The sequence below is a fragment of the Rousettus aegyptiacus genome, unplaced genomic scaffold (genome assembly GCF_014176215.1).
Source record: "Rousettus aegyptiacus isolate mRouAeg1 unplaced genomic scaffold, mRouAeg1.p scaffold_m13_p_14, whole genome shotgun sequence".
NCBI lineage: Eukaryota > Metazoa > Chordata > Mammalia > Chiroptera > Pteropodidae > Rousettus > Rousettus aegyptiacus.
In genome coordinates this window covers 26,597,434-26,615,988 of record NW_023416289.1, presented here as the reverse complement: position 1 = coordinate 26,615,988, position 18,555 = coordinate 26,597,434, and the positions used below count along the sequence as shown (strand labels likewise).

The 18,555-nt window shown below is 53.1% G+C and overlaps 2 protein-coding genes across 3 annotated transcripts; one reads left to right on the top strand and one right to left on the bottom strand.

Moving 5' to 3' along the window:
- Positions 1-333: 333 nt before the first annotated feature.
- On the bottom strand, positions 334-6,201 carry ADAD2 (adenosine deaminase domain containing 2). Its single transcript, XM_036231167.1, is given in 11 exon segments — positions 334-538; positions 625-745; positions 1,044-1,287; positions 1,390-1,619; positions 1,745-1,912; positions 1,995-2,148; positions 2,214-2,366; positions 2,458-2,505; positions 2,803-2,943; positions 5,721-5,864; positions 6,063-6,201. Coding segments are annotated over 11 exon segments (1,617 nt in total). The 5' UTR covers positions 6,172-6,201; the 3' UTR covers positions 334-433.
- Positions 6,202-9,418: 3,217 nt separating this feature from the next.
- TAF1C (TATA-box binding protein associated factor, RNA polymerase I subunit C) lies at positions 9,419-18,442 on the top strand. Of its 2 annotated transcripts, XM_016165962.2 has the most exons (15): positions 9,419-9,564; positions 11,844-11,982; positions 13,056-13,137; positions 13,347-13,444; positions 13,525-13,614; positions 13,707-13,780; positions 14,381-14,619; positions 14,748-14,864; positions 14,941-15,058; positions 15,144-15,215; positions 15,320-15,455; positions 15,620-15,763; positions 16,393-16,567; positions 16,656-16,793; positions 16,868-18,442. In XM_016165962.2, exons 2-15 carry the CDS (start codon positions 11,845-11,847, stop codon positions 17,848-17,850), a joined length of 2,604 nt encoding a protein of 867 aa, XP_016021448.2. In that variant the 5' UTR covers positions 9,419-9,564; position 11,844; the 3' UTR covers positions 17,851-18,442. The 2 variants fall into 2 exon arrangements, with proteins under 2 accessions (XP_016021448.2, XP_016021450.2); XM_016165964.2 differs by lacking the exons at positions 9,419-9,564; positions 13,056-13,137 and having other exon boundaries at positions 11,873-11,982.
- The last annotated feature ends 113 nt before the right edge of the window (positions 18,443-18,555 follow it).

The following is an 18,555-nucleotide window of genomic DNA, read 5'->3' as shown; positions in this document are numbered from 1 at the left end:
AGGGGGTGCTCAAGAGCAGGCACTGCCCTTCTCCACTGGTCCTTCCAGGGAGAGCCCTGGGAAAAGAAGGGAGGCTGGACCCTCCATCACACTGAAGAGGGAATGCTCCCACACCCCCTGCCAACAGCCTGGCCCCAACACAACGTGGCCTCAGCCCTCCCCGGAGCATGCCTGCTGGAAGGCAGGGCGGAACTAGAGCGCTACCCCTACCCGCCAAACAGCAAACACACAGAAGCACCAGAAACAGCTTCTTTATTCAAGCCCAAATCTGCAGCAGCCCCCAACCCTCCACCACATCATGCCCCTCGCTCCAACCCCAATTTCACCCTGTGCAACTCTACTCAACTCCAAGCATCCCCCTCCCCTCCCCCAGAAACAGCACTCCTCCGGCAGGGTCCCGCTCAGCTCAGGGACCTCAGGCCTGAGGTCTGTTTCAGCTTCTGAATTTGCCCACCAATGGTTTTGAGGGCCAAGCCCCCAGGCCCTGCTGTTCGAGGAGGAGAGACAGCTGCTGGCGAGCCTCCTGGTAGGTTCCAGCCTAGGGCAAGAGATGAGGGCCATGAAGAGGCTGTGCTGGCTGGGGGTGCAAAAGGGAGAGGACTGGAGGGGAGGGGAGGAGCTGACCTTGGCCTCCTCATAGGTCTTCAAGGCCAGGAGGTGGGACTTTCCGAGAGCTTGGGCAGCCTGGCGGAAGGCCCGGAGAAAGGCTGCCTTGCAGAGGCGGGAGGGAGGCCCAGGGGCAGCACTGGAGATGGAGAGAAAAGAACAGGGAGATCAGAGGAAGGAAAAGATGAACTGAAATAACAGGACCGCGCCACGCCCCTCACACCGTCCCCTTTCAAGCCATGACCATCTCAGGGGGTATCATGGGGTGTCACGGGTGGGTGACAGAAGCACGGGCCATGGTCACAGAGCTGTAAGAGGCTGAGCTGGGATCGGAACCCAAACTGGTGACTAGATGCGTGCTCTTATCCCACAGGCAGGGAGATGGGGACCCCTCACCACCAGACCCCTTCTCCAGCCCACCCACGGGCCTTTCTTACTCGGCCTTCACACGCCCGGTAGTCACATCCACAACCTCGACATCAGGGTCCCCCAGGCTCCAGTTGAGGCTCAGGTTATGGCAGGTGTTGAGAGAGGGGTTAGAGGGCGCCACGGGGGGCCCTGAAAACAGGTGCAGTGTGGTACGGGTATAGGGAGGTGGCAGGTGTGACCCCAAAACACTGTCTAGGTTGGGCCGGGTGTGGATGGCGCTGCTCAGAGTCGGGGGGTCGTGGCAGGGGTCAGCTGTGGGGGCAGAAGGCAGACGACGAGGTTTGAGTCATCACCACCCTCTCCCACACACCACCCAGCGTCCACCTTCCGCCCTCACGCCCTCAGGGTCCTCACCCAGGACGAGGCTGGTGGCATAGAGGGGAGGTAAGAAGTGGGCTAGCAGGGCGCTGCCCAGCCCCAGCACGGCCCAGCGCGCCAGCTTGTCACTGGCCGAAAGGCAGCCCACGTGGGTGTCCCGGAGTGCGGGTGCCACGTAGCACACGGGCTTCAGCTCCCCTCGGATATGGGCCTGCAGGCGGAAGGGGGTGCTGTGCAGGAGACGGCCCTCTGGCGATGGTGGGAGGCTGCAGAGGCAGAGGAGGAAACAGGACATTGGGCACAAGAGCCAGAGCTGGTCTTCTGACCCCACCTGACTCCGTCTTTCCCAACCTGACTACACCAAAGGACCCCGCAGTGGCTCTCCTCATACTAGATATCATGAGCAGCTCCCTTGGGGGTGTTGCTGATGTAGATGTGTAGGAAGATCCGGGGCTTGAGAGCGAAGGGGGCCCCAGGCCCTGGCTGGGGGGCCAGCACAGATCGCTCCCTGCCCTTGGGGCCTCCCTGTGTCACCAGCAAGAGCTGCCGGAACAAGAATCTGGGAGAGACAGAAGAGCCGCTGGGAGATGCCGCATCCTGCCTACGGCTGCCGCCGAGTGCCCACCCTGTCCACCCTTCACCTCAGCAGGGCCCGCCGAGCGATGACCAGACCATGGCAGTCGTGGAGCTGCCGGCCCGAGAACTCCAGCCAGCCAGCACAGCTGCTGCTGCCGGTGCCCAGTGCCACCAGCTCGTAGATCTCCTTGGTGTGACCCCTGGCACCTGGGACCTCTGCAAGGGGAGAAGGCAGAGATTGCCCGGCCTAAGACGAGCGGCCCGCAGGGGCCTTCTGAGGTGTGTAGGTGAGGGGCAGGGCAACCGCTAACCTCTCTCCAGAATGACTGCCGCCACAGTCCCCTTGCAGGCCCGGTACGGTGAGGTCTCGTCCACCAGACGGTCAAAGCCAGCGCTGACCACGGCTGCGCAGCGCTGTTCGTGGGTCAGAATGTTCTCTGCACATCGGGGAGAGGATAGAGGTGGGGACCCCCATAGCCCATGCCACTCCCCTCGCCACAGGGGTTGGGTCAACAGGGGCCCACCTACCTACACTCAAGGAGCTAGGTGGAGGTTTGCTGGGAGTTTTGGGGGGCTCTGGAAGAGAGACAAGGGGGTGGGGGTCACCATTGTCCTGGGTCAGCCCTCCTACCCTTTGTCTTGCAGGAAGCCAAGAAGTTCCATTGTGGGGCGGGGGTTCATCTTCCAGAAACCAGGTCCTGGGCTGCTCTTCTAGCAGTCCCTGCCCCAGCTCCTTGAAAGGCCAGTCCCAATGCCCAGATGGTCTCTGCAGCAACTCACCCTGCCCCCCCCCCCCGACACGTGCACAAATACAGTGTTTCAGCCCCCCACCCCCAGCTGGGGCTTGGCCACCTGGGGTACCTGCCCCCTCACCTGGGCTCGCCATCTGACTCTGGATGTAGCTGAGGGCAGAGAGAGCCGCCTGCTGTTTGGCTTCCTTCTTGCTGCTGGCAGTGCCCGTGGGGCAGGCCACCCCATCCAGTTCCACGCACACAGAGAAGGGGAAGCGGGGATCTGGGGAAGGAGGGGGCTGTGAAGCAGTGCCTTGCACTTCATGACCGTCGTGGGCCCTTTCTAGGAGGGCCACGACATCTGCCCCACCTGAGCCACAGCAGCTGTCAGCTGTGCTTCCTCCTGACATCTGACACCGTGGACAGCCAGAATGATAAGGAGACAGACTGCCAATTCCTGCACCAGGCACAGTATGTGTGTTGGTGTACTGGGCCCATCATCACTCAGAGAATCCTCATAAGCCCCTCTGAAATAGGCCTGTAAGATCCCATGTTATAGAGGGGTACACAAAGGGCAGGCAGTGTACCCAGGTAGCGCCAGAACCCAGATTCAGGGCCATGCTGTTCTCGGGATGATGACCCTGAGCACATTGCAACCCCTGCCTTTCCCCATACAGCTTTATTTCTCTTCCACGTTTGAAAGGTTTGTCTATCAACCCCTATCACTTTAGATGTTACTTATGACACAAAACAGGCGAAAATCCTAGAACTGGGTTCACGTGGTCAAAGGGCATAAACTTAGTTCATGGTGGTCACTGGTACTTGCTACTAAATTCTCAGAAGGACTGCTCTTTTAGAAGAAAACCTGCACCTAGGCACTGCTCGCTAGTGCTCAGATTCACCTACTATAGAATGGCATCAAAGATGCCAAACGGTAGATGCAAAAGGAAGGCTGGCATCGGAATTCCACCACACGGCAGCCAGCAATATCAATGACTGAACCTGGCAACAAAGATCAAAGGACACTAACACCACAGGGTGACTGTCACGGGGAACAGAATGTTCACACCACTTCCAGATGCCACCCCTCCCTCCCATGACTAATAAGGCACGAAGGGGAAAGTGAACACACCTGTAGGATGCCACCTTAGGCCCTCCCAGCTACCATCGCCACTGGTTGGACAAACAGATCACAGGCCTCGGGCCAATAAAGCACAGCTTGAACCCAAGCCGGAGGAACCAGACAAACCCTAGTGTAAGGGCATTCTACAAAACCACCAGCCCTGACTCTTCAAAAACATCAATGTCCTGAAGATAAAGACAATTGCTTCAGATAAAAGATTAAAGAAGCGCGACAGCTAAATCTAATAGTTCACAGTGGGTTGGGGGAAAAAAAAATGGGACTGGTAATCAGGGAATGGTATTTATTATATTAATGTTTAAATTTCTAGTATTTGATCATTGTCCCGTAGTTATAAAGACAATGTCTTTGTTCTTAGGAAATACACGCTAAAGAGTTTAAGGGGTAAATTAACTTTCAGATTAATAAAAAATAATAATGTGGATATTCATATATAAATATATAGAATAGAGAGATATAGACAAAGCAAAGGTGGCAAATGTTAAGTGGAGAATTTGGGTGAAGAGTTTATGGGAATTCATTTATACTATTCTTTGAAATTCTGTCAAAATAGAAAATAAAAATAAAAGCGACTCAAAACCGTGCCTACCCACAAAAACAGTGGAAAAGGAAATCTCAAGCAGAAACGGGGGCAATATAATCCTGTGGTTCAGCTTAGGCTCTGAAAAAACCTGCCTGGGCTCACACAGCTGTAGCCACGCAGCTACCGCCTCTCTGGCCTGTCTTCCCATCTGTAGAATGGCAACAGTATTGAACTTGCCTAAAGGAATAGTGAAGACTCAGTGAGTTAACCTGACTGAAGTCCTTCAGACAGTGCCTGGCCCATCATCCAGAACCCGTGAATGTTGGACATTATCATCTGTATTGAATCCATTTTCTTATTTTCTGTATTCTTGATGCTCTGGCATTTGGGCCCTTGATCCTGCACAGACCACCCCTCCCAAGGCTACCTATTTTCTAGAGATAGCAAATGACTCCCCTGCAAGCATGCCTTTGACATAAAATACAACCAATCTAGAGCTCACACCCCAACCATCAAACTCTCACTCAAGTCAATATTCCTCATACTCTCACCCCAGGGCCATGTATTAGACAACTAGGGACCACCCCTAGAATCCCTAAACCTACTCAGCGTCTTGCCTTACTCAGTCCTAAGCTCACTTAGCCTACCTACATTGCTTCAACCATTCCTTCCCAAGAAGACCCCCCAAAAGGCTCTGGAACCGGCTCTTTACAGCCTCTTCTGCCTCCTGACCCACCTTGGTCCCTTCACACATGGCCCTGTGTGGTGAGCTGTGCCTTGTTTTTAGGGATCTGTGACTATTTCCTTTTCCTTCATAACAATCATTTCTATGTCTGCTGTCCTACCACACCTGATTAAAGCAAATCCTAGGTACACATTTAATACATTATTTCTTTTTGAGCTGTTCCTTTGGGATTCTCTTAGGTAGTTTCACAAACGTTCCCAAAAGCAATGATTATCTTGCTGTCTCCTTAGAAACTAGAAATGCACTGGCTTAAAGGATGCCTGAGGAAGAGGAGAGGGCATAGTAATGATTATCTCCAGTGTTCCCATTATCAAATTGATGATGTATTTAAGTCAGGGGCTGGTCCTCACTCAGTTATCTCCAGTGCTGGAAAAGCAACTATAATTGCATGTAACTGACCTTCAAAAAAGGAAAACAACAACAACAACCACATGCGAAAGGCTGGGTAGCTTGGGAATAACGTTGACCCTGCCATGACCTGCCACAGTTAGATGTCCCGTGTAGCCGGTGGTCTAGCACCATGCTGCTTACAACAGGGGTCTACTTTGGGTAGGGAGGGGACAGGCAAAGGCTCAAGCTCAGCTCACCGTCCCCTCTGATTTATCTGGTGTTAGCCCAGACATGCTGCTGTACCAGGCCTTCGGGCCTCACCTGCTGTCTGGTCCTCTCGGAAGTTCAGGGAGACGCCCTGACTGGCTGCGTATTGCGCAAGTAAGGCCACAGCCTGGCCAGGCGGCGGGTCTTTGAGCTGTAGGCCCGGCTGTCTGGCTGCCTTCGGAAAGTCCCCGGCAGGCCCTGCAGGCCGAACAGAGACCCTCAGGGACATCCCCATCTGTTCCCCCAAGTCTTCCGGTGCCTGAGCTGCCCCTAGTACCCCGACTCTGGCTCCCACCGGGGGACAACCGTCCCCTGCAGCAGCCAAGACCAGCGGCTGCCTGCCCCCCTCACTGTCAACTACGATGGGGGCAGGCGCAGGCTCCCAGGGGTCTTGACCCAGGCTAGCTGATGGACGCCAGGCGTTGGGCCCGGGGCTGATCTGCAATGAAGCCGCCAGGCGGGGCTTCCTGCGGCCACTGTCGTCCATGTTGGCCGCTGAAGCCATTGCCGAACGTGAGACCAGAGGAGAAAGGGAGCTGAGCTTGACCCTGCAATGCCCGCGCCCTTTTACACGCGCCAACCGGCTCCCACGTGGGGAGCACGTTGTGCAGCGCGTATAGTGCGCGGCGAGCTCCGCCCCCACTTTGCTGCTGGCAATGAGAGCCTGCAGAGCTGTGGCAGGCAGCGCTCGCAACCAATTGGAAGGCCAGCCTGGATGTGGACAGAGTGGTCACCAGGCCAACTTCCCACTTCTGGGGCGGGGCTTCGGGCGCGAGGGTTGTAGGGGGAATGGGTGCATTCCCATCACCCTCTTTGCGTTTGGGTGGTGCTGGGGAAACGTTGGCGAAGAAAGGGGTTGGGGACCGTAGTCCAGTGTCTCACCTGGCTTGCGTGTAACCCCACAACCATCACAACAGCCAGTCCCCAGCTGCTTAACTGAGCCTGGAGGTACTCGTCCGTTAAATGAAGGTGTTCTAAATTGAAGCAGTCCCACAGCAGCTTCAGGATCTTTGTTTAAAAACTGTAAACGGTACAGGTTTTCGAATGCAATCGGAAGTGCTCTCTAGCCAAAATTAAACATTTGGCACCCTGCCATTTTTTTTCTTCGAAAGGGATTTTAAGTTAGCTCATAAAAATACCACAAGACAACAACCCTTTAAGATGAGCGACTAGGGATAAAGGAGTAATAAAAATACGATGAAATTAGGGATGAAGACAATGTACCTATGGCTTGCTGTGATGTAACACCTAATTGCTAGAAGGGGGCCAAAAATGTACCTGAGTCTTGTAGGAGCCAGTGATAGGGAAAACATAACCAACTGCTGTTCACAGTTTTTAAGATTTGTCCCATTGTTGCTGCAGATTGCTACCTTTGGGTCTGAGAGTGTTCACCAGGATTGTAGCTGTGTGGAATCTAGAGCATATACAGAGCAGTTGGTGGACCCAGGAATGTTTAGCTTGGGAAGAGCAGGTGTTAGAGGCAGAGTAGATTCAACCTCCCAAACACTTCAAAGATTGGCACCAGGAAGAACAATTCTGGTTTTGGAGTGTAGTTCAGAGAGCAGAATTCAGCCTAATAGATAGAACCCCAGCACAGCAGGTGTTCAGAAATGGAATGATGGCTGCTCATAACCACAAAAACTTGAACAGAGTTGCTGAACCCAGAAATGTCACCAACTGGAAGTTGCATGAACAAATCACGATATATTCATACTGAGTAAAAAACAAAAACAAAAACAAAAAAAACTACTGTTACATGCACAACATGGATGAATCTCATAGACATGTTGCATGAAAGAAGCCAGACTAAAAAGAGTACTTCTGCATGATTATATAAAGTTCTTGAACTGGCAAAATTAAGAGTGATAAGAGTCAGAACTGTGGTTACTTCTTGAAGTGGGTATTGACTAGGAGGTGGCACCAGGCAATTTTCTGGAGTAATGGAAATGTTCTATGTCTTGAGCTGGGTGGTGGTTATGTGAGTTTTTATGTATGTAAAAACTCAATAAGCTTTACATTTCTGACTTGTGAACTTTACTGCATGTTAGGTATATGTCAGAAAAAAAACAAAAACAAAAACAAAATAGCTTGTTTAGAGAAAGGAAAGAAAGAAAAAATGGAATTGGCCCCTCAGTGCAGAAGCTGAATGGGTGTCTCATAAGATTGGTAAGAGAAATAATGGTTCCTCAAAGATGTCCACGTCCTGATCCCCTCTGACTAGGAATATGTTACATCGTATGGCTGGGGGAATTAAGGTAGCAGTTGGAATTAAGGTTTCTGTTCAGCTGAGATTAAGATAGGGAGATTATCCTGAGTTATCTGGGTAGGTCCATGTAATTACAAGGGTCTAGAAATGGGAAAGAGGGAGACAGAAGAGTTGGAATCAGAAATGGCATCATGAGAAAGCCTCAATGGGCCATTACTGGCTTTAAAGATGGAAGGAGGCGTTGAACCAATAAATGCAGGCAGCTTTTAGAAGCTGGAAAAGGGCAGGTGGTGGGGAGGGGTGGACAAAACCAAACCCAGTTCTCCCCTGGAGCCTCCAGAAAGGAACATAGCCCTGCTGACCCCTTGATTTTAGCCCAGTGAGACCCATTTCAGGCTTCTGACCTCCACAACTATATGATATTGTGTTATTTTAAGCCCCTTTGTTTGTGATAATTTGTTACAGCAGCAAAAGGAAACAAATATAAATGGTATTCAATTTTTTTTGCATATATACTTGTAAAATTATTTTGAAAACTTAGTATCCCAAATATTTTAGTCACAAGTTTAAATAATTACAAAGATGCAGTTTTTAAACTTATTATATATTATAATCATCTTTCTAATATATTTTCACCAAAACCATGAGGATGTAGACTGAGCTTATTCCCTTTATGAAAAACGCTCTCCAAATGATTTAACTGGCAATTCCAAGGATCTTCCAGATAAAAACTACATAGATAGAAGCCGAGAATTTGGAAATTGATTTTTTAAAGTAATGGTTCTCAAAGTGTGGTGCCTGGACCAGAAGCAGGAGCATCACTTGGGAACTCATTAGAAATGTAAATTCTTAGATCACATCCCAGGTCTACTGAACCAGAAACTCTGGAGGTAGGGCCCAACAAGTTGATTTAACACATCCTCCAGGGGGTTCTAATGTGATCAAGTTTCAGAGCTTTTGGGTTGAGATAATTGTAAGACTTATAATTTCACAGTTCTAAAAGCTTGGCCCTCAAAGAAGCTGAATCAGCATCACCTGAGAACCTAGGAACACAAATTATTAGGCTCTACCCTAGCCCCACTGAATCAGAAACCTGTGTTTTAACATGTCCTCCAGGTGATGTTGATGCCTTCCAGAACTTGAGAACCAATGCCTAAAGGAGGTATACTTGCCTAACCCCTGGGAAAGCCTTATGCATTCCCAGGCATGCCTGTACCCTATTTTGTCAAGTCTGTTTAATAGGCTATTAAGACAATCATTAGGATTCCTACTGACTAATACAGTGCCCAGTTCACAGTAAGTGCTCAGTGTTTGTGGAGTGAGTTAATTTAATACTCAAGAGAACTCTCTGAAATAGAAAAGTTAGTTAAGCATAGGTGGGGTTCGAACTCTCTACAACGGATTTGAGATTTTATTTCTGCGGTACTCGGCACCGCCTCCGCTCCCATTCCCCCTCCGCCCGGGAGGTGGCGCTCTAGGTCACCCCTGAGGCCAGACTGGGAGGCGGGATTTCCTGCCTCGAAAGAGCACTTCCGTTCCGGTCCGGAAGACCTTTAATTGCTGATGCTGTGGGGCTGATCATGGAAGGTTGCTGAGGTAGGGTGCCGCTTTGGGGTCCCTCGTGTCACGAAGGTCAGATGAACATTACGCGGAGGTCCATTTCCTAAATGAGCACGGCGAGGCCCGGGTCACGTAAGTACTCGTGCTGGGCCGGGCGGCAGGGAGAAGGTGATCCCGGGGCTGGGAGGAGAGCTCGGGTCTGCCCTCTGAGCAGGTCCACGGGCCTTTGGGACAGGTCATCCAACATCTGCAGATTGGGTTATTAATCTCTAGCTCGTGGAGTGGCGAGGATCCTACAGATGTAAAGAGCGGCAGCAGCTGTCTGGTACACAGCGCTAGATGAGAGTCCTGTACTGTTGAATTTCTGGGGCCTGGCGATGGAATGGGAAGAGGTGGATAGGGAGGAAGTATGTGAGGGGAGGAACCGTCCGGATTTCCTCATCCATCCCCTGCTATAGTCTCACTTTCTATCATGTGCCACCATAGTAGTAATGCAGCCTTGGAAATTTGAAGGGGCCTTGAGAACCTCCAGTGAGATTGGGAAGTAGAGATTGCTTTGTCTGTGGGTGTTTCTGAGGTCGTGGGCTCCACCAATGCCTTTAGAATCCCTGAGTTTGAGGCTCTCCTTTCTCCTCTTGTTCATTCATTCCTTAAGGTTACTTGTACTGATTGTTACCATGTAGTAAATACCAAAGCTCTGGGCATAAATAAAGTCCCTTCCTCGTGAAGACTATTAGAGCAGTTTTGAATCAAAAAGCTTCATATTTAAATATGTAACTACAAATTGCAGTGCGTGTTCTGGAGGAAGCGTGCAAGGTGTTGTGGGAGGATTGGGTTGGGGAACTGGGAGAGGCTTCCTGACTCGAAATCTGAAGGATGGGCAGGATATTGTAGGTGGGTAGAAAGGGCACTGGCAATCATTCTAAGCAGAGAGAATGTGTGTCGAAGCCCTGTGGTGAAAAGAAGCATGGTGAAGAAGAACCTAGAGGGGCTCTGTGTGATTGGATCCCAGGCACAAGAGATGAGCTGGAGACTTTTGTGTGTATGTCTGATTTATCGGGAATACAGCCACCTCTGGAAGGCTTGGGTGCGCCTTAACTGCAATAGGTACAGGCAGTCCTATGGAAGCCAGTGTTTTTCACAAGGACTCACTGAGCACCTCCTTGATTCCTGCCACTGCCCTCTCTGGTCATGGAAAAGAGAATAACAGCAGCAGCCAGACACCACTAACTTGGGAATAAGTCAGACACAGTCCCTGTTCTTGGAGAGCTTGCAGGCTAGTGGAAGAGATAAGGCTATATATAAGCTACAAATAGAATGAAGCTGACGTGCTAGAGAAACATATGCATTCATTTGACAAGTTATTTACTGGCACTTACTGTGTGATGTGCATTTCGCATGGCCGAGGATACATGGTGGATACACTGAACTTACAGAATAAATGAATAAAATGTAGCAGCAGTTCCAAGGGAAAAGATTTGTGCTTACTAATACCCTAATGCTAGTATTTGCTTTTAGATGCACAGGAGAGTAGCAGTGTAGAACTTGGATTTGAATTGAATGGGGAGTTAAGCTTTTGATCTTGGGCAGTTGCCTCTTTCCTGAGTCTCAGTGTCCTAAACTCCAAAATAAGGAGAATAGAAGAGTAAATCGTGTATTACCATGTCTGGTAGATGTTTACACTCAATAAATGAGCACTGCTATTGTTTTTGCTGTTAATAAAAAAAAAAAGAGGTATTTTGTGGCTACTTTTAGAGCACTTTCTGTTTAGCAAAGCTTTTTCACTAAATTTATTTTTATTCAACACATAGTGCATTTTCTGGAAGGTACTGTCCTTGACAGTGGTAAGACGGACTAATTAGACTCAGTCCCTAGCTTTGGGGAACTTGAGTTAGTCTTGGGAGTGTAGCCTAGAGTGAAGAGCACGTTGTCTACAAATATGTAATTGTAATACCTACGAGCTATGATAGAAGCTGACCCCTTGCCACCTATCTGACTTCACCCCCTACCAGTCTTCCTCCTCATTCATTCTATGGCCTCCTCGTTATTGCTCAAACACTTCCTGTCCCAGGATTTTTGCACTTGCTATTTATTCTGCTAGGAACCTTCTTCCCAGGTGTCTATGTGGTTCTCTCCCTCATTAGGTTCAGGCTCTGCCAAACACCACAACAAGGTTTTCCCTGGTTACCATTGCTAAAACCCTCGGCCTATTGCCATCTCTTCCCTCATGGGTGGTTGTTGGTTTTATATTTGGCAGTAGGCTACATACGCATTTATTCTTGATGATCTGCTTCTCCAAAGAAAGTATACTCCTCTGAGGGCACATTTTACTCTCCCCGGAACCCCGGAGACTGTTGGTTAGACTCAGGCCTTTGGGACGGCCAGCGTGACGTGTGGTTCTTGCTTTCCAGGATGGACTTCCCCAGCTCCCTCCGCCCCACGTTGTTTATGACCGGCCCACTTGGTCTGAGTGACGTCCCTGACATGTCCTTCATGTGCAGCTGGAGAGATGCACTGACGCTGCCAGAGTCCCTACCCCAGAACGCCGAGGTAGGGATGGTGGGGAGAGCCCTGGTGGCTCCGGGGTGGGCGCCTTCACTCGGCCCCCATTTTCTAGCATTCATACCAGTTGGCAGGAGTATGGGGTGGTGTGTCGGCCAAGACACAGGCTGAGCCAGTATCCTCCCCTTTGGTGTCCATGGGGCAGCCTGCCAGCCACAGAGGGTTCACTCAGTGGGAGCTGTTGGCTCCCTCATTCTTACCTCCCTTTCCCCTAGCCTTTCCTTCCTCTGTTTGTTCAACAAATACTCATTGAACAGCCCCTACAATTGCCAGATACCTCATGAGGCTCTGGGTGTCCAGCGTGACTATACGATCCCTGCCCCGTGGTACTTAGAGTTGGGTTGAGTGAGAATAGACATTGAATAGACTGAAGTATGGTAACAGCTTTGAGTGAAACCAAAAGTATGCTGAAACGGTACAGTGGGATGAGGCGGGAGGAGAGACCTCCTGGGACAGGAAGGACACCAGTTCTTTCCCTGGCGGCCTAAACCATCTGGCTGCTAACTGGAGACCAGCTGGCTAAGAATTGCACCAGACAGAGACAAGTGGGGGGCTGGGGAGGGGAGCAGTGGTGCTTCCTTGACAAGAAAAGGCTTAAGTCAAATCGACCCCCTCCAGGAGCCTGGCATGCTGGCTCTTCCAAGTCCCCTGCGTGTTTGAGCTGAACCGCCCTGCAGTGGGGAGTGGCCTGTGGGTGCCCTCAATAAGTGACCACAAGGTGTCCTGAGTGGAAATGAGGATCAGGTGGAATTCGGGTCAGCCAGTAATGGTGCAGGGGGCTCCTCTGAGAGCCAGTGTGCCCAGAGGTCAAAAGCACAGACTGGAGTCAGGCCGCCTGGGTTCAAAACCAGTCCTTCTCTCTCCTGGCTCTCACCTCAGGCAAGCTGACAGCCTCCCTGTGCCTCCACTTCTTCATCAGTAGTGACTGATGATGACCATTGTACCAATTTGGCAGGCTCTTATGAGGATTGAATGAGTTAATATAAGATAAGTGCTGGTGACAGTGCCTGTCCTGGGAGCACACTTACTGTTGTGTTGTCATTGTGGTCGTCTTTCCACAGAACAGGGTGCCACACTTAGCCAAGGGACTGTTCTGGGAGCCGGACACACCTGGGCCCCTTCCCTTGCTGCCACCTGGGCCTGGTAAGGGTCTTGTTCCTCAGGGTCCCCTACCAAGCTGCTGCCCCATCTCTTCTTTCACCCAACCTCCCCATCCCTGCACTCGAAACCTTTCCTTTTCCTACTAATGCTCTCTACTCCGAGGGTCCTAGTCACTTGGGACATGTGGCTCCACTTCTGGACCCTTCCCAGTCCCTGGGACAGACCCCTTCCCCAACTTCATTTTCCCTCAGATCCCTGGGACCCTGGCCTGACTGCCCAGGACCTGCTTTTCCGGGGAGGTCCTAAGTTCCGGAGGCAGCCGCGAGCTGTGCTGGATGTTACTGAACAGGTGAGTGGCCCCACGAGGGAATGAACAGTGCTTTGTGTCTGGGGCTATGCTTAGTGACCTAGCCTTCTCTCCTCCTGCAGCTTAGCCGGTTCCTCTGGGACCACGGAGACATAGCCTATGCACCCCTGGGGAATCTGATGCTGGAGAATTTCAAACTGGAGGGAGCACGGGTGAGTAACCCTGGCCGGCCAGGAGAGGGCCTCCTACTTTATGTCGAGGTGAGCCCTAAGGTGTGCGAGCTTGACGAGGCCTTTCCACGCAGGGCCGCTCTAAGAAGAAGACAGTGGTCAGTGTGAAGAGGCTGCTCGAGGACCTTGGCGGACACCAGCCCTGGGGGCAAGTGGCTAGTGAGAAAGGATGGGGCGGGTAGGCCTAGCTGGTGGTGGGGATGTGGAAGGAACTGGGACATGGGTCCAGGTTTTCATCATATTGCTTTCTACCCTATACAATGATGAGCCATATTTACACAGAATTCCCAACTCCACTAGCCTAAGGGAAAAGGGGAACTTAAATTCATGAGCTGCAGGCATGGCTGTGTCCAGGTTTTCACATGTTTGAAATCGAGCTGTCTTTTTATTTTCTCATCTTGCCTCTGCCTGGCTTAATTCCTAGATGGTTTCCAAGTGCAGCAAGATGGCTTATGATTCCAAGGAAAGAGCTGGTGTCTTTTCCTGAGGCATCAACAGAAGTTGTAGAAAGGGTATCACTGGCTTGGCTTGGGTGTGGTGCCCATCTGTGAGCCAATCTCTATGGCCAGGGGTGGGTCATGTGACTCCCCCTGGGATATGGGAATAGGGCAGGGTGGTTTCAAAGGAAGAAATTCTAGACAGATTAAAAGGGTGTCTATTACTGCACCTGGCCTTTCGAGGGATGGTACCCAATTTTCCTCCCCATCACTGCCATAGCCTGACCCTCCTGCCATCCTCTTGTCCCCAGGTGTCCCTGGGCTTACCTCAGTCACCGACAGCGCCGGTTCTCCATCCTCGGGGGCCCAATCCTAGGCAAGTCAGTGGCAAACCTCCTGGGAGAGCTGCTGCATGAGGAGCTGGCGATGCGGTGGGAGCAGCTGCTCCTGGACGATGCTTTTACCGGAGGCGCACTGGCCTGGCTTCCCGGAAGGACGCCCCAGGTTGGGCAGCTGGTCTACCCTTCAGGAGGTGCCTTGGACAGGCTGTGTATCCTTTATTGCTGCACAGGATCCCAGCTGATTCCCTCTGGTGGAGGAGGTGCTCTTGGCACCCTCTGGGGGGAGGGCAGGGCTGCTTGCAGTGACCAGAGCTCAAGTACTTAACGAGAAGTGCAGACTTCCAAGAGGTCCGTCTGATCCCAGGTGGTAACCCTCGGATTCTTGGGGATCCTGGCCACATCCAGCTCCGGGGTCCTGTCCGGCAGGTGGTGACCCACACCGTACAGGGAGAATGTAAGGCCCCTAGACAACTCCTTCCCTTGCTGACTGACCTGCTCCCTGACCCTGACTCTTTCCATCCCCTCCTCAGCTCTGCTAGCTGTCCGCTCTGACTACCACTGCGCCCTGTGGAAGGTCAGTAAGCAGGGGATACCAGCCCCTCTCCAAGTGCTGCAGGTCGAGAAGGGGGCCACGGGGATCAGCCTCAGGTGAGGGACTGAACAGGCTGGCCGGCAGGGAGACAGGCATGGGAGAAGGGGGTGGCCCAACGCTAATCACACCTGTGCCCTGCAGCCCTCACCTGCCTGGGGAGCTGGCTGTCTGCAGCCGTTCGGGAGCCGTCTGTCTGTGGACTGCCCAGGATGGGTAATGCTCCTTTCCCAAAAATCCCTCCATCCCCATAAATGTCTCCTCACACTATATGCTCCCCAACCACCAACCCCCGCTCTTAGCTGGCCTGTCTCCCAAAGGCTTCGGCAAATCTACAAGGATCCTGAGACCCTTGTGTTCCGGGACCCCTCTCCCTGGCGTTGGGCAGACTTCACCGCCCACCCTCGGGTGCTGACTGTGGGTGACCGCACCGGAGTGAAAATGATTGACACTCAGGTAAGGTGGGGGACCGTCACTGGCCCAGCAACCCAGGGTGGGAGCTTGCAAGGGGACCTCCCCCAGGGTATGGAAAGCAGCAGGGCCAGTGACTCCAACAGACTGTTGGGGCTGGTGCCCTAGACCTTGGACTGTGGGAGGGTCAACCCAGCTTTCTCCCCCAGGGCCCACCAGGCTGTGGCTTGCTGCTTTTTCGTGGTGGGGCGGAAGCAGCGTGTCAGAAAGGGGAACGTGTCCTGCTAACCCAGTACCTGGGAGAGTGTGGCCCCGAGTTTCTGCAGCCCACGCTCCATCTCATCTGTACCCAGGTGAGTGACACATTCTCCCTCCTGTCCCTCATGCACTGTCACAGCTGGTTACTAGAGGGTCCTGGGACAACTGCAGGCAAAATAAGAATCACAAACCCTGATGAGTCCGTCGCTGAAATGGCCTCACAGAGGGATGGCGACATCTGAGCAGGGCTTTGAGGTGCCACTGGGGATGGACCAGGTGAGGAGGAAAGGCATGAGGCAGGGAGCAGTCTTTGCAAAGCTGGACAATTATCTGTGCTCAGGAAAGGGGAGGAGGTCTGAGGGTCCCCACCTCGCCCCCCAGGACCCCAGGGTGTTAGTAGATGTATCTTAAGCATAGGCTCCAGGGTCCGGTGAGTCAGAGGAATGTTGGGTGAAAGCCAGGTGGGCTTTTTGTGACGAGACACCTCTTTGCCTCTTCCAAGAGCCCTTTTCCCAGTTGTGGCCTTTGGGATGAGATGGTGCCACCCACATGGAAAATACGTGTGTGGGGCCCGGCAGATGAAGGTGGAGAGGTGCTCAGGGCCGGTCACGGAATGAGTGACCACTTGGGGGTTTGCACTTATCCCGAGAGCCACATGGGGCCACCCAGAGAGATTTATCAGATATGTCTCCCACACCTTGGCCTTGTTTCTTCTGTCCCCCAGTTCTCACTCTACCTGGTAGATGAGCGCCTCCCCTTGGTGCCCATGCTGAAATGGGACCATGGCCTCCCTTCTGCGCCCCTGCTGGCCCGGCTGCTCCCTCCACTGCGCCCCGGCTGCCCAAGGCCACTGCTCCTGGGAGGCCAGGGCGGCCAGCTGCAGCTGCTGCACATCACGGGTGAGGGTCCGGGCAAGGCCGGGGGTGCGTGGAGAGAGGGACAGGGCTGGGGCCTGGACAGCGCCTCAGCTATCTATCCTTCCTCCAGGGGAGGGGACCTCCACACCCCGGCTCGCGGGGCCTCCCCAGTCTCTCCCTTCCAGGAGCAGCTCCCTCTCCGCATTCCCCCTGCTGGAGCCCAAGAGTCAGCAGCGTCTGCAGGAGCGTCTGCAGGCACCAACCATAGGTACGCTGGGGTAGAGCGAGGTTGGGGGGCTGTGACCCACGAAGCCTTGGGGTCACCGTCATTGCTGTCTCCAGGTCTAGCTACTGCCGTCCCGCCCTCTGCCTCCACACCAGTCCTGTCGCTCTTCCAACTCTCAGCTGCCGGAGACATCTTCTACCAGCGCCTCCACCTCCGGGAAGACTCTGGTGACCCTGGGCCCGACGCCCACGCCCCCAAGGCTTCCTGGAGCCCCCAGGCCACTGCTTGCTGCCGCAGGTGGCTGAAGGCCCTGCTGGAGGAGCCCCTGGCTCCCCCCGTGTGGGCCGTGCCCACCTTTTCCTTCCGCCGTCTGCTGGGCTTCAAGGAACAGCAGAAGGTTGAGGGGAAGGTGCCAGAGGGTCTCCGGATGGCCATGGCCAAAGGGCGGCTGCTGCAGCAGAGCGACCTGGGCTCGCTTCCCACCACAGAGCCGCCCCCTGCCCCTGAGCCGGGGCCTGAGGACGAGCTCAGTGAACGGCTGGAGGCAGCCTGGGAAGGCCCAGCGGCTGCCTGGTGGGAGCAGAGGCAGGGCAGAGGCTCAGGGCTGGGGAAACAGCCCAAGCGGCACAAGCGCCGGACACAGCTATCCAGTACCTTCTCCTCGCTCAGCGGCCGCCTGGACCTCTCAGATGCCCCCAGCCCCCATCACAGCCCAGACCGGACGTCCCCTGTGTCCAGGCCTCAGCCCCCGGTGACCCCACCCTCCCAGGAGTTGACCCAGGAGCCGTGGGCCCGAGGCGTCCCTTCAGAGCGGCAACAGACCCTCCGCGACTATATGGCCAAGCTACCGCTTCATGGGGACTTCCCAGAAAGTGCCTCCGCTCCCCTATCCCAGACCTCAAGCATTCAGACCACCCCCTCCAAGCAGCAGGCCCTCCGGGACTGCACAGCCAAGCTATCACTCCAAAGGGGCACCCCGGGAAGTGCCACTGTGCCTTCTTCCCAGACCTCCAGCGTCCGGGCCACCCCCTCTAGGCAGCTGGTGCCTGCCCTCTGTGGCTCTCAGCCACACCGGAAGAAGCCCCGCATGGGCTTCTGAAGACCCAGGAAAGCTGCCCCTCCACCTTTGGAGAACCCTTGGTCTTGGAATAGCCATATTTTCTGTGACTGGAACTTAGGGAATAAAGAGGGAACAGTCCCAGCATGCAGACCTGTCTACTTCCTGGAGGCCCCTGTGACTGGGAGACATCCAAAAGTGATTCGGAGCCAGGTCGGAATAGGAACAACAGAATGGTAATTTCTGCTGTTGCCTGAAGATACTTCCAAAGGCACGTGGATGGGGTCTAAGGGGTCCTGTCCTGATGCCCTTCATGGGGCAGTGCTGTGCTTGAAGCAGAGCTCCCATCAGGCCACGGGCTCCACCTCATGTGAGCCGTGTCCCCTGGTGATGTTGGGTAACTGCCAGCTCACTGGTCAGTGACAGGGAAACAAGACACTGAGAAGCGGCCGGTGCCTAGTGGTGCTCAGTGGGCATCAGCAGCTGCTGTGGGCTAGTTTGTGAGTGTGAAGCAATTTCTGCCATGATCTGATGTTTTCTTGAGGCAGATGATTTGGAACCTCACTTGGGGATTGCATAAACTTGTCACCTGAGCGTGGTTTTGAATGATTAAAGTTTCTTAGACTAGAAAGCATCTACTTAAGTAGCTTCTTATGTCTAAAGCATACAGTTCACTTCCTCAGAGTTCTGTAGCTCTGCTGGGAGGTTCTGCTCTCCTGAGAGGCAAACAACCACTTGAAACTTCAT